The 15,147-nt window shown below is 41.9% G+C and overlaps 1 protein-coding gene across 5 annotated transcripts in view; it reads left to right on the plus strand.

Annotated features, from left to right (window-relative positions):
• The first annotated feature begins 9,449 nt into the window (after positions 1 to 9,449).
• The window catches only part of RPAP3 (RNA polymerase II associated protein 3), a 34,298-nt gene continuing 28,600 nt past the window's right edge, over positions 9,450 to 15,147 (plus strand). Inside the window, exons 1-3 of one of the 5 annotated variants that reach the window (XM_055395202.2) lie at positions 9,450 to 9,530; positions 12,613 to 12,794; positions 13,500 to 13,640. In XM_055395202.2, the coding sequence (XP_055251177.1) occupies positions 12,642 to 12,794; positions 13,500 to 13,640 (294 nt within the window). In that variant the 5' untranslated portion in view covers positions 9,450 to 9,530; positions 12,613 to 12,641. Of the gene's footprint in view, positions 9,675 to 9,860; positions 9,883 to 12,612; positions 12,795 to 13,499; positions 13,641 to 15,147 lie in introns of those variants that run through there. The other 4 variants (XM_055395203.2, XM_088836953.1, XM_055395204.2 and 1 more) reach the window with 4 other exon arrangements.

A 15,147-nucleotide genomic window follows, 5' to 3' on the forward strand; every position in this document is an offset into this window, starting at 1 on the left:
AAGGAAAAATTGATAACCTATACTTCATTAACAATAAAAACTTAAAATAAAACCTGCATGATCAGGACTTCTCTAGTGGTCCACTGGCTAAGACTCCTTGCTGCCAGTGCAGGGGGCCTGGGTTTAATCCCTGGCCTGGCAACTAGATCCCACATGCTGCAACTAAGAGTTTGGATACCACAACTAAAGATCCCATGTGCTGCAACTAAGATCCAGCACAGTCAAATAAATTAAAAAACAAAACAGTATGATCATCTCTATAGATGTAGAAAAATCTTTTGATAAAATTCAACATCCATTTATGACAACAACTCTCCAGAAAGTGGGCACAGAGTGAACGTACCTCAGCATAAAAAAGGCCGTCTATATAAACCCATAGCTAATATCATACTCAGTGGTAAACCGCTGAAAACATTCCCTCTAAGATCAGGAATAAGAAAAGGATGTCCATTCTTGTCACTTTTATTTAACATAGTTTTGGAAGTCCTAGTTAGAGCAATCAGAGAAGAAAAGGAAATAAAAGGAATCCAAATTGCAGATAAGATGATATGACAACATAGAAAATCCTAAAGATGCCACTAGAAAACTATTAGAGCTCATCAATGAACTTGGTAAAGCTTCAGGTTAGAAAATTAATATACAGAAATCTGTTGCATTTCTATAAACTAACAACAAACAATTAGAAATCAAACAAACAATCCCATTTACTGTCACATCAAAAAGAATAAAATACCTAGTAATAAACCAACTTCAGGAGACAAAAGACCTGTGCTCTGAAAACTGTAAGATGAAAGAAATTTAAGACAACATGAGTGGAAAGATATATCATGTTCTTAGATTGGAAGAATTAGTATTGTTAAAATGACCATACTACTCAAGACAATGTATAGATTCAGTGCAATCCCTACCAAATTACCAATGGTATTTTTTCACAGAACTGGAATAAAACATTTTAAAATTCGTATGGAAATACAAAAGACCCCAAATAGCCAAAAAAATCTTGAGAAAAAAGAATTGAACTGGAGGAAACATGCTTCTTGACTCCAGACGATACTCTAAGGCTATAGTAGTCAGAACAGTATGGTACTGGCACAAAAATAGATCACAAAAACATAGATCAGTGGGACAGGACAGAAAGCCCAGAAACAACCCACGCACTTATGTGCAATTAATCTATGATAAAGGAGGCAAGAATATAAAATGGAGAAAAGATAGTCTCTTCAATAAGTGTTGTTGGGGAAAAACTGGACCAGTTCAGTCCAGTTCAGTTGCTCAGTTGTGTCTGACGCTTCGCGACCCCATGAATCGCAGCACGCCAGGCCTCCTTGTCCATCACCAACTCCCAGAGTTTACGCAAACTCATGTCCATGGAGTTGGCAATGCCATCCAGCCATCTCATCCTCTGTCGTCCCCTTCTCCTCCTGCCCCCAATCCCTCCCAGCATCAGGGTCTTTTCCAATGAGTCAACCCTTCGCATGAGGTGGCCAAACTATTGGAGTTTCAGCTTCAGCATCAGTGCTTCCAATGAACACCCAGGACTGGTCTCCTTTAGGATGGACTGGTTGGATCTCCTTGTAGTCCAAGGGACTCTCAAGAGTCTTCTCCAACACCACATTCAATTATTTGGCGATCAGCTTTCTTCACAGTCTAACTCTCACATCCATACATGACCACTGGAAAAACCATAGCCTTGACTAGGCAGACCTTTGTTGGCAAAGTAATATCTCTGCTTTGTAATATGCTATCTAGGTTGGTCATAACTTTCCTTCCAAGGAGTCAGTTCAGTTCAGTTGCTCAGTTGTGTCCTACTCTTTGCAACCCCATGAGTCACAGCATGCAGGACTCCCTGTCCATCACCAACTCCCGGAGTTTATGCAAACTCATGTCCATCGAGTCGGTGATGCCATCCAGCCATCTCTTTCTCTGTCATCCCCTTCTCCTCCTACCCCTAATCCCTCCCAGCATCAGACTCTTTTCCAGTGAGTCAACTCTTTGCATGAAGTGGCCAAAGTATTGGAGTTTCAGCTTCAGCATCAGTCCTTCCAAAGTAAGTGTCTTTTAACTTCATGGCTGCAATCACCATCTGCAGTGATTTTGGAGCCCCCCAAAATAAAGTCTGATACTGTTTCCACTGTTTCCCCATCTATTTCCCATGAAGTGATGGGACCAGAAGCCATGATATTTGTTTTCTGAATGTTGAGCTTTAAGCCAACTTTTCCACTCTCCTCTTTCATTTTCATCAAGAGGCCTTTTAGTTCCTCTTCACTTTCTGCCATAAGGGTGGTGTCGTCTGCATATCTGAGGTTATTGATATTTCTCCTGGCAATCTTGATTCCAGCTTGTGCTTCTTCCAGCCCAGTGTTCCTCATGATGTACTCTGCATAGAAGTTAAATAAGCAGGGTGACAATACACAGCCTTGATGTACTCCTTTTCCTATTTGGAACCAGTTTGTTGTTTCATGTCCAGTTCTAACTGTGGCTTCCTGACCTGCATATAGGTTTCTCAAGAGGCAGGTCAGGTGGTCTGGTATTCCCATCTCTTTCAGAATTTTCCACAGTTTATTGTGATCCACACAGTCAAAGACTTTGGCATAGTCAATAAAGCAAAAATAGATGTTTTTCTGGAACTCGTCTTGCTTTTTCGATGATCCAGCGGATGTTGGCAATTTGATCTCTGGTTCCTCTGCCTTTTCTAAAACCAGCTTGAACATCTGCAAGTTCACTGTTCACGTATTGCTAAAGCCTTGCTTGGAGAATTTAGCTGCACGTAAAAGAATCGAATTAAACATTCTTTGCTGCTGCTGCTGCTAAGTTGCTTCAGTCATGTCCGACTCTGTGCGACCCCATAGAGAGCAGCCCACCAGGCTCCCCCATCCCTGGGATTCTCCAGGCAAGAACACTGGAGTGGGCTGCCATTTCCTTCTCCAATGCATGAAAGTGAAAAGTGAAAGTGAAGTCGCTCAGTTGTGTCCGACTCATAGCAACCCCATGAACTGCAGCCTACCAGGCTCCTCCGTCCATGGGATTTTCCAGGCAAGAGTACCGGAGTGGGGTGCCATTGCCTTCTCTGAAACATTCTTTAATGCCATATAAAAAATAAACTCAACATGGAGTAAATGGAAGACTTGCTACTATAAAATGCCTAAAGGAAAACATAGGAAGAACACTTTGACATAAATTGCAGAAATATTTTTTTAGAGACCCACTTCCTAGAGTAATGGAAACAAAAGCAACAATAAAGAAATGGGACCTAATTAAACTTAAATGCTTTTGCACAGCAAAGTAAACCATAAACAAAACAAAAAGACAACTCACAGAATGGGAGAAAAATATTTGCAAATGATGCTACTGACAAGGGATTAATTTCCAGAATATATAAGTATCTCAATATAAAAACCAAAACCCAAAACCAGCTTAACATAAAAAACAAGCAAACAAACCCCCAAAACCCCAATCCAATCCAAAAAATGGGTAGAAGACCCATATAAACATTTCTTCAATGAAGACATCCTAGATGTCCAGGAGGCACATGAAAAGATGCTCAACATCACTAATTATTAGACAAATGCAAATTAAAACCACAACGAGGTATCACCTCACACCAGTCAGGCCATTGTCAAAAAGTCGATAAATAATAAATGCTGAAAAGGGTGTGGAGAAAAGGAAACTCTCTACACTGATGGTAGAGATAGAAACTGGTGCAGCCACTATGGAGAAGAGTATGGAGGTCTGCTGCTGCTGCTGAGTCGCTTCAGTCGTGTCCGAGTCTGCATGACCCCATAGACGGAAGCCCACCAGGCTCCCCCATCCCTGGGATTCTCCAGGCAAGAACACCGGAGTGGGCTGCCATTGCCTTCTCCAATGTGTGAAAGTGAAAAGTGAAAGTGAAGTCGCTCAGTCGTGTCCGACCCTTAGCGACCCCACAGACTGCAGCCAACCAGGCTCCTCCATCCATGGGATTTTCCAGGCAAGAGTACTGGAAGTGGGTTGCCATTGCCTTCTCCATGGAGGTTTGTTAAGAAAATAAAAATAGAGCTACCATATGATCCAGCAATCCTACTTCTGGGCATATACCTGGAAAAGACAAACATTCTAATTTGAAAAGATGCACTTCAATGTTAGCATATTTACAATAGCCAAGACATGGAATCAACCTAAATGTCCATCAACAGATGAATGGATAAAGAAGGTGTGATACACACACACAGACACACACACACACTGGAATATTACTCATAAAAAAGAATGAAATAGTGACATCTGCAGCAACATAGTTAGACCTAAAAACTATCAATCTAAGTAAAGTAAGTCAGACAGTGACAAAAATCATATTATCACTTATATCTGGAATCTAAAAAAAGATGCAAATGAACTAACTTACAAAACAGAAACAGACTCACAGTCTTTTTGTCTGTTTCTAGTCTGACATAGAAAACAAAATGTCAGATCTGGGCAGTCTGACATTAGAGCTGGCCTCTGTGACCCCCTGGTTACCCCCCATGGTTACCAAGGGGGGAAGTGAGGAAGGAGGGATAAACTGAGAATTTAGACTCTATTGTATAGCACAGAGGACTGTGTTCAATATCTTGTAATAACCTATAAAAGAAAAGAATCTGAAAAAGAACTCATATATGTGTGTCTATATATATATAAAAACTGAATCACTTTGTTGTACATTTGAAACATTGTAAATCAACTATACTTCAATTAAAAATAAAATCTTTTTGCTTTGGGAAAGACAATATCAAGGGAATCAGCAGACAAGTCACAGATGGGGAGAAAATATTTGCAAAAGACACATTTGATAAAGACTGTTATCCAGAACATGAAAAGAACTCTTGAGACTCCACAAAAAGTCAACAACCAATTAAAGAATGGGACGTTAAAAACATCAACCGTCAACAGGCCAAAGAAGATATATAGATGGCAAATAAGCATATAAAAAGATACTCCACCTCAAATGTTATTCAGTTCAGTTGCTCAGTCGTGTCTGACTCTTTGTGACCCCATGAACCACAGCACACCAGGCCTCCCTGTCTATCACCAACTCCCGGAGTTCACTCAAACTCATGTCCATCCAGTCGGTGATGCCATCCAGCCACCTCATTCTGTTATCCCCTTCTCCTCCTGCCCCTAATCCCTCCCAGCATCAGAGTCTTTTCCAGTTAGGGAAGTGCAAATTAAAACACACCATTTTCCATTAGACATCTGTTACAATGGTCAAAATCTGGAACACTGACAACACCAAATGCTGGTGAGGATGTGGAGGAACAGGAACTCTCAGACATTGTTGGTGGAAATGCAAAATGGTATAGCCATTTTAGAAGATAGCTTGATGATTCTGTAACAAAACTAAGCATATTCTTACCATATGATCCAGCAATTGCACTCCTTGGTAACTGTACTATGAAAGGAACTGAAAACTTTTACCCACACAAAACCATGTACATGGAAGTTTTTAACAGTTCCATTCATCATGGCCCAAACTTGGAAGCAAACAAGATGTCTTTCAGCAGGTGAATAAACTGTGGTACATCCAACAATAGAATATAACTCAGAGCTAGAAAGAAATGAGCCATCAAGCCCTGAAAAGAATCTAAAACTCATATTACTGAGTGAAAGAAGTCAAACTGAGAAGACTTCATATTATATGATTTCAGTTATTTGACATTCTGGAAAGGACAAAACTGTGGAGACAGTAAAAATGATCAATAGTCATTGGGGGGGAGAGATGAATATGTGGAGCACAGAGGATTTTTAGGACAGTGAAAACACTCTGTACGGTATTATAACCATAGGTATATAGTTGTTAGTCATTTGTCCAAACCCACTGTATAACAAACACCAGAGTGGACCCTTAGCTAAATTATGGATTCTGGGTGACTATGATGTGTCAATGTAGGTTCATACTTGGTAAAAAAATTTTTTTTTCCATTCTGGTGAGTGATGCTGATAAAAGGGGAGGGCTACGCATATTTGGGGGACAAGGAGTATATGCAAATCTCTGTACATTTATTATTTTTTGGCAAGAAGTAGATTTATTAATATAGGATTCTTGGAGGAGATGCAAGCATGCAGGCAAGGGAGCTCTGCTCCAAGGTCTAAGTAGACTACACTTTTATAGCCAAGGAAAGGGGGAGGGGCAAAGACCACCTTCTTCGAGTAGACATGAGACTTTCCCTACGTTTCTCTTAATTTTATTGTAAGCCCAAAACTGCTCTCAAAATATAAAGTCTTAAAAACAAGTGGAAGGAGCATTGCACATAGATTATGAGGGGGTAAATGGAGACTGGTGGCTCCTGGTCCTGATAACCAGCCCCTTGACCATGTATGCAGGGAACATAAGGGTGCCTCTGGACGCAGCTTTTGTGGTTGCAAAGGCTGACCAAGCTGAGGGAGGGGGAAGTGCCAGAGAGACACAAGGAGACTTCTCACCTGTGAACATGTTATTTAGGCCACAGGTGCTAGGAATATGCCAGGTATTGAGGAGTGCCTCAGGTAAGTTACAGAGTACAGGTGGATAACACGGCCTCCTCTTACCCTTCCTCAGGGGCACTCACAGTCAAATGAACAAGACTGGGGACAGAACAGGGGGTCACAGAGGCCAGCTCTAATGTCAGACTGCCCAGATCTGACTCACCAGCCTCCATCACTTGCTGATTATTTGGGAAAATTCCTTAATTATTCAGGTCAGTGTCCTTATCAGAATGGGGATAATGTGACCATTGTTGTGAGACAAGCAAAATAAAATAGCATGCTTATTCCTTCTAATAATTCTTACTTGTCTTCCTTATTATTGTTGTTGTTCAGTTGCTCAGTCGTGTCTGACTCTTTGTGATCCCATGAACTGCAGCACTCCAGGTCTCCCTGTCTTTCACCATCTCCTGGAGCTTGCCCAAACTCATGTCCATTGAATTGGTGATACCATCCAACCATCGTGTCCTCTGTCATCCCTTTCTCCTGCTACCTTCAATCTTTCCCAGCATCAGTCTTTTCTAATGAGTTGGCTCTTTGCATTAGGTGGCCAAAGTATTGGAGCTTCATTCAGCTTCAGCATCAGTCCTTCCAATGAATAAACCCTTATTATACAGATATCATTTTGCTCTTGGATAAGCAGTTTACCTTCCTTGCTATCAACCTTAACCTTTATCACCTGATACCTAGAACTTGTGCTCCTTAGAGACCTCTTCAGAGGTCTTCCAGGTAGTCAAGTGGGAGACAGGGAGAGATGCAGGGGAAAGTTATTCAATCCCAGGGTCTGGATTTTACCTTTGCAGGCGGGAGGGACAGGAAACATTTGTTAAGCTCTTACCATGTCCCAAATTATGCTAAGTAGGCTGATTACATATGCTTTCTCACTCTAGTAGTATTTTTATCTTGATTTTAATTTAGATTAAGCCTCAATGTACAGATACATTCAGATCACATTTTCAGTAAGTGGCAGAATCAGTATTTCAGAATTCAGCCCTTCTCCTCAGGTTACAGAGAACATACTGGATTTCTCACAGTATGGACTAATTTATTCATTCACTATTCTTTTGATGAATACTTAACACTTAATCTAATATAGGGTACTGGTTGCTCTCAGTAATGCTCTCTTTCTTCTTATTTATTGAATTCTTAGTTTTTAGATGAGCACATGACTGCTAAGAAAAACTCTCAACCTCCCTTGCAGAGGGAAGGCTTGCCATTCAGACATAGCTTTTTGCAGGACAGTGGAAGCTTCAGGGTTAGGTGATGGTGGGGGCCATCAAGACTATTTGACTAAGTCCTCTCGCTTTGATTCTATACTTGCCCAGCAACTGATTATCATGTTACTTGAGAGAGAGAGAGATGTGAGAGAATCTATGATGTTTTACTAGAGCAGCCAGCTGTCCCCCTTCTCTCTCAGTTGACTCTGCCAGAATTAATTTTTAAAAACACAGTTGCTTTGGGACTTCCCTAGTGGTCTAGTGGTTAGGACTGCAAGCAGCCACTGAAGGGGGCATGGGTTCCATCCCTCGTTGAGGGCTATTTCAAACAGAAAGCTTTGCTTCTTTCAACAAAAAGGTTGTTTTGCTTCTTTTAAAATTATTTTTGTTTTATAATTTGAGTTGCTATGAAAAGTGAAAGCTCACTCACTCAGGAAATAGGAGAATGAAATATTAAAAGTTTCATATTCTTTTTTTCTCTGTGGCCAGGGGAAATCTAATGACTGACCTTAATACTGACACACATCCAAGAAAGACCCAGACTCGGTTAGAAAGAGTTTACTTGTAAAGGTGCAATGCAGTCAGACTGGAAAACTCGTTTGCCACATGTAAGAACTTAAAAAAAAAATTGCTAGAGTTACCAGTTTACATAGCCTGTTCATGGTAGACAAGGGGTAACTTTCTCATATGATTATCATACAAAGGTTGTAAAATACCATCACACACAGCAAGGCAAAAATATTAGAGACAAAATTGAGGAAAATCTAAGGAAATATTTCAAGGCATTATTATTTGGGGAATCAAAGCTAGTTAGGATGATCTTTCATTTTTGGTATTACCTACTGTGAAGCCCCTAACTCTTTGTGAATTTCTCCTTCTGGGCTTTCTACTACCACTAGTGATTCTGTAGTTCCATCCAAATGTGTGCGTGCATGCCTGTTGGGTCACTGTAGTTGTGTCTGACTCTTTGGGACCCTATGGACTGGAGTTCACCAGGCTTATCTGTCTATTGGATTCTCCAGGGAAGAATACTGGAGTGGGGTGCCATGCCCTCCTCCAGGGGATCTTCCCAACTCAGGGATCGAACCTGCATCTCTTACGTCTCCTGCATTGGCAGGCGTATTCTTTACCACTAGCACCACCTGGTAATTTTATACTCGCATAGTATTTTCTCACCAATCACATGGAATATGAAGACTGTTAGTCAATTAATTTCAGTTACCCCTAGCAGTGAACTCATCAGATATCTCATTAGATAGATGCTTCATGCCTTTGGCACTCACTGTATTTTTAATTTCTTCTATCCATTAAAGAGGAGAAGGCAATGGCACTCCACTCCAGTACTCTTGCCTGGAAAATCCCATGGACGGAGATGCCTGGTAGGCTGCGGTCCATGGGATCGCTAAGAGTCGGGCACGACTGAGCGACTTCACTTTCCCTTTTCACTTTCATGCATTGGAGAAGGAAATGGCAGCCCACTCCAGTGTTCTTGCCTGGAGAATCCCAGGGATGGGGGAGCCTGGTGGGCTGCCCTCTATGGGGTCGCACAGAGTCGGACACAACTGAAGCGACTTAGCAGCAGCAGCAGCAACTGTGAAGTATGGTCACACTGGAAGCAGGCAAAGCCGCAAGTACTGCCTTAACACAGCTGTCGATACTCCAGTTGTGCCTTGAGAAGCAGGGCACAGCGTAGCTGACCTTTTGCGCATGCTCCGTCCCGGCTCCAGGGGGCGGGGCGAGAGCGCGCGAGGACTTGTGGGAAAGCCCAGGAAGGCGGGGCCGGCGTGAGTTGCTGCCGGCCGGACGCAGTGGGAGCGGGGCTGGTAACGGCCTGGTGAGGTGAGCCGGCTCTGCGGTTATCCCGGGCAGCAGTAGCGAGGAGGCTTTTGGGGTCGCCCGGCGTGAGGAAGAGGTGCTGCCATGGTCCCGCGTGAGGCGGAGAGGGCGAGGGCGTGCGCGGGGGCGCGGCGCGGCGGTGTCCAGGTAGCGGCGCGCCGGAGCGCGTTTCGGGAGGGGCTGGCCCGGAGCAGTCTGGGCCTGGACGGTCAGCCTTACTGTCGGCCCCTCGACCCCTGCTGCTCTGGGCGTTCGGCGGTTTGCGGTGGTCCAGGATCGCGGATCCATTCTTCCGAGACCTGCGTGGGGCCCGTCCCACTTAGTCGTGGGTGTGCAGTGCTCGCCCGCGTATTGGGTATGGAAGTGATTACCTCAGGCGCTGGAAGTTTCTGGTTGCCAGCCTGGACGCAGGTTCCGTGGGAGCGAAAGATGATGGGTAAAACGGAACAGGTTTCTACCTCCCACGTATCTCAGTGGCTTGCTGCGGTTTCATTTGCGTGTTTGAGCCCCTCGGCAAAGCATTGTACTGGTTTTGTTTTTTAATGAGATATACATAAGCGATCAAACGTGTGCACTGCCCGAAAAAAGCTTAAATTTAGTTCCTGAGGCAAGGCTAAGGAGTCAGAAGACCTATCTGTGGTTGCCAACATCTTTTAGGAGAATCCCTTTTCTAATCTCTTCTATCTCTCCCATCCTAACCTTCCTCACCTCCCCATATTTGGGGACCTTGCCCCATCACTCATCCACTTTACTGTATCTTCTTTTTCAGTTTCTCTCCCCTCCATACTGGTGCACAATTTTAGGTTATCAAGGATGAAATACTAATCCCCATATAATCTCATTTATTCAGCTCATTTTACTTCTATCCTTTAAAAAATGGCTTAGTTGAACTCTCAGTTCAGTTCAGTCGCTCAGTCGTGTCCGACTCTTTGCGACCCCATGAATCACAGCACGCCAGGCCTCCCTATCCATCACCAACTCCCGGAGTTCACTCAAACTCATGTCCATCGAGTCGGTGATGCCATCCATCCATCTCATTCTCTGTCGTCCCCTTCTCCTCCCGCCCCCAATCCCTCCCAGCATCAGAGTCTTTTCCAGTGAGTCAACTCGTCGCATGAGGTGGCCAAAGTATTGGAGTTTCAGCTTTAGCATCAGTCCCTCCAATGAACACCCAGGATTGATTTCCTTTAGAATGGACTGGTTGTATCTCCTTGCAGTCCAAGGGATTCTCAAGAGTCTTCTCCAACACCACAGTTCAAAAACATCTATTCTTCGGCGCTCAGCTTTCTTCACAGTCCAACTCTCACATCCATACATGACCACTGGAAAAACCATAGCCTTGACTAGACGATAATCTTTAAATGACTAAATACAATGTACTTTATTTCCCACATATGACCTCTGTGGCCTTCTTGAACTCATGAAAATTCTCTTCTGTGACAGTAGCTCCAGGTTTTCCTTCCAGCTCTCTAGATGCCACTGCCTGAGTTTTAGTGTTGGCATTTCTTCCTCTGTTTGTTCCCTAGATATTAATGTTCTGTAGATCCCTTCTCTTTCCTACCCCCCACTGTCACAGTAATTAAACATGTCCAAATCTCATGATTGGAGCTTCTGCCCTTATGCTAGTGACACCTGAATTTACATTTCTAGGCGTCTGTAACTACCTACTGTGTCCTGACATCTCATAAGAACTCAAAATCAGTTTATGCCAAACTGAAAAAAAAAATCTATCTTTGCACTTGTTCTGCCATGCTGAAACCTCTTTTCCTTTTGAAATTATGATTCCTGACTCAAAATGGTACTACTAATCTTACCAGGCTCCCAAACCAGAAATCTAAGACTTTGAGTCCTTCTCTGCTCCCCAACTTCTCAGTCTAATGAATTATCATGTCCCTTTTATTTTACCACCTTAATGTTTCCCGTGGCTTTCAGATCATTGGTCACATCTCATGGCCTGGCATTTCACGAACTGTCCCATCCTCCTCCTTAGCCTTCTCTTCCGTCCTTCTCCCTCCTAGTCCCTCATTCTGCCTGCCCACTCCTCCACGTTAATCACTTGACTGGCCCCTTTTGAAACATGGCTAAATTGCAGCAGCTCTGGTGACTCTTTCCTTAAACCTACCACCCTTCCATCTGATTTATACCTGTCCTCTGTGGTCAGTTCTGTAGCATCTGTATATACCTGTAGCACAGCAGTTCTCAACCAGGGGTTTTTATGCTTCCCAGGGTACATTTGACACTATCTCAAGACATTTTTGGTTGTCATAGTCCAGAGGGAAAGGAGTAATACTGGCATCTAGCTAGTAGAAGCTGGGGATGCTGCCAACCATCCTACAATTGCACAGGACAGCTGACCTACCGCAAAGAATTATCTGGCCCAAAACGTCAGTGGTCCCAAGGTTGAGAAGTCCTGCCTTGCATAATATTTTGTCACTCAGTACTTTGATTATTTTCTTCTTCACTAGAGCAGGGACCTTGTCTTGTTTTTGCATCCCTAAATCTTAATATAGGGCTTAACACATAGCCAAAGCGAAGTTACTCAGTTGTGTCCGACTCTTTGTGACCCCATGGACTGTAGCCCACCAGGCTCCTCCATCCATGGGATTTTCCAGGCAAGAGGACTGGAGTGGGTTGCTGTTTCCTTCTCCAGGGGATCTTCCCAACGCAGGGATCGAATCTAGGTCTCCCACACTGTAGGCAGACACTTTACCATATGAGCCACCAGTCAAAGTTCAATAAATGTTGAAAGGAAAAGGAGTAAAGGAGGTAATTGGCTAAATTTATAAACTCTGGAGATGTGCAGCCAATCTGCTACCATAGGCTGTTTGCTAATTTCAGTAATTTCCTCTGTATCGCCTTTCGTTCACATTGCAGGGATGCCCAAAGTTTTCTGTTTGTTTTACATTTGATTATTCAGCAAACATTGATTGACTCATTTAAAACATAATATATTGATATTTTTTTCTGCATCATTTTAAGTTCCTTTCTTTACATGTATCTTCGCCATTTATGAAGAGGTAAAAATCACTAATTAGCTAGCTTTAAAAAAAAATAAAATCAAATAATTCTATTTAATTCTTTTCAGAGATTGGTCGGTCAAAACTGCAGGCCATAATGGCTTCAACAAGCAAAGCAATTGAATTACAACTGCAAGTGAAACAAAATGCAGAAGAGTTACAAGACTTTATGAGGGATTTAGAAAACTGGGAGAAAGATATTAAACAAAAGGATATGGAACTTAGAAGACAGAATGGTGTTCCTGAAGAGGTAAATTTCTTAATTAAATTCCTACTTTAGCATCCAGGGAAACTCATTTATTTACTGTCAACATTTTGAAAAATTCTACTATTAAAAGTCTTTGTGATAATTGTATTAACTACCAATATATTAGGACATTTTTAAGGCTTAGTCCATAGTTAGAGGAAGACCATGTGATAATGTTTAAGGTAAATGAATAGCATCATAAAATAGGCAGGCTTGTGTATATATCATATATAATTATATACTTAATGATATATTAACATACAGTATTGCCCTAAACACAGAGAATACCTAGACTCAACCGAACAGTTTTCTTAAGACAGTACATTCAGATGTGGACAGCTTTTTCATACTGTTTGTAATGTGGAGGCGGTTTGGTTTGCCATTGTACTGTTGCTAAATCATTGTATTAAGGCTGAAGGTCAAGCAGTTTTTGAATTTTGAATTTAGGATTGCAAATTAAGTGTATAATTAAAATTTCTGGATAATATTTTTCTTGTGACTAAACAATGTTCAGTATTTGTTGAAGGATGAATTAAATTTTTCAGGGATAAGTTTATTAGAAATGAATGAATTGATATTTCTAACCACTTGAAAACTAAACTCACATGACTTTTACTTGAAAATATCCTTCAGTGAGAGTTTTAAACATCACTAGTTACACAGAAAAGTAATAGAGCTGTCTCAAAACGTGTTGTTTTCCCTTCCTAGAATTTACCTCCTATTCGAAATGGGAATTTTAGGAAAAAGAAGAAAGGCAAAGTTAAAGAGTCATCTAAAAAAACCAAAGATGAAAACACAAAAAACAGGATAAAATCTTATGATTATGAGGCATGGGCAAAACTTGATGTGGTAAGTTAATCTGATTATGTTCTTAGTCTTTGAGTAAAATATTCTTGGAGTTAGGTGAGAGTCATGGATTAAATGAAAAACAATGTAAAGTTCTTAGGACCTGTGTCTTATAGACTATTTTGTGTGGAATAAAAACTTAAATACATAGCTCTTCAATTAACTTTTCTGTTCTCCTATGGCCCTCTTTCAGTAAATAATGGCTAAAACAGCTGGATTCTTTTTTCGTATTTTTTCTTTTTTTTGCATGGATAGTACATAGAAGGGGCTTCCTTGGTGGCTCAGTGGTAGAGTCCGCCTACAGTTCAGGGGATGCGAGTTTGATCCCTGGGTCAGGAAGATCCCCTGGAGAAGGAAATGCAGCTCACTGCAGTATCCTTGCCTGGGAAATCCCATGAACAGAGGAGCCTGGCGGACTACCATTCATGGGGTTGCAGAAGAGTTGGACACAATTTAGCAACTAAAAAACAACAATAGTACATAGGGGTCTAGTGAACTCTTCACCCAGTTTTCTTTAATGGTTACATCTTATTTAGCTATGTGTTTTAGTCGCTCAGTTTTGTCCAACTCTTTGTGACCCCATGGATTATAGTCCACTGAGCTCCTCTGTCCATGGAATTCTCCAGGCAAGAATACTGGAATGGGTTGCCATTTCCTTCTCTAGGGGATCTTCCCGACCTGGGGATTGAACCTGGGTCTCCTGCATTGCTGGCAGATTCTTTACCGTCTGAGCCACCAGGAAAGCTCTACCTATAGTACAGTATCAAAACCAGGAAATTGACATTGGTACAATGTGTGTATAGTTCTGTGGCATTTTTGACCTATGGATTTAGGTAACCACCATTGCGTCACCAGAAAGATCTCTTTTGTTTTATCCGTTCATAGTTGCACTCACCTCCTTCCTCCTCACCATCTCTAACCCCTAAACGGCTAGAATTCTGACACAGTAATAATATAAGAAAAGAAAGACTCTACCAGTATCTTTTTTTTTTTTAAATAGGCTGAAGGACCTGTTGAATAATGGTTAAGAGAATGCCTTTGTGTCTGGTCTTAGGTTAGGGCTGCTTGACAATAAAAGTAGGGCCATCTTAATCTCAGGAAGGTAGGCTTCACCTTTCTAGACTGGTGTTTTGCATGCTTCTGGTCTCCTGCGCATGAGACACAGTGTAGTTGGAGAATTGTTTACCATCAGTACTATGCCTCTGTCATAGTTTATATATGCATTAGCATTAGAAGATATTGCCAAAGGTTTTCCAAATACGGAACCGTTCATTTTTTGTAACTTTGCCTCTTCTTATGTAGCCTTATTCTTTTCATAAATTGGTATGTGCTTATAATGCCCTTTCCTGAAAGGCACAGTGTTAGATGATTTCTAAGAGAGGTGGTTTTCTACAGTCATTTACTCATTCAACAGATATTGATTGAACTCCAGCTCTGTGTGGCCAGTACACTCAGGATTGAACTGCACTGTTTGACATTGTCATTTTATTGTATCTGTAAAAGATATAGC

The sequence above is a fragment of the Moschus berezovskii genome, chromosome 6 (genome assembly GCF_049115385.1).
Source record: "Moschus berezovskii isolate FMDL1 chromosome 6, NW_MosBer_1.0, whole genome shotgun sequence".
NCBI lineage: Eukaryota > Metazoa > Chordata > Mammalia > Artiodactyla > Moschidae > Moschus > Moschus berezovskii.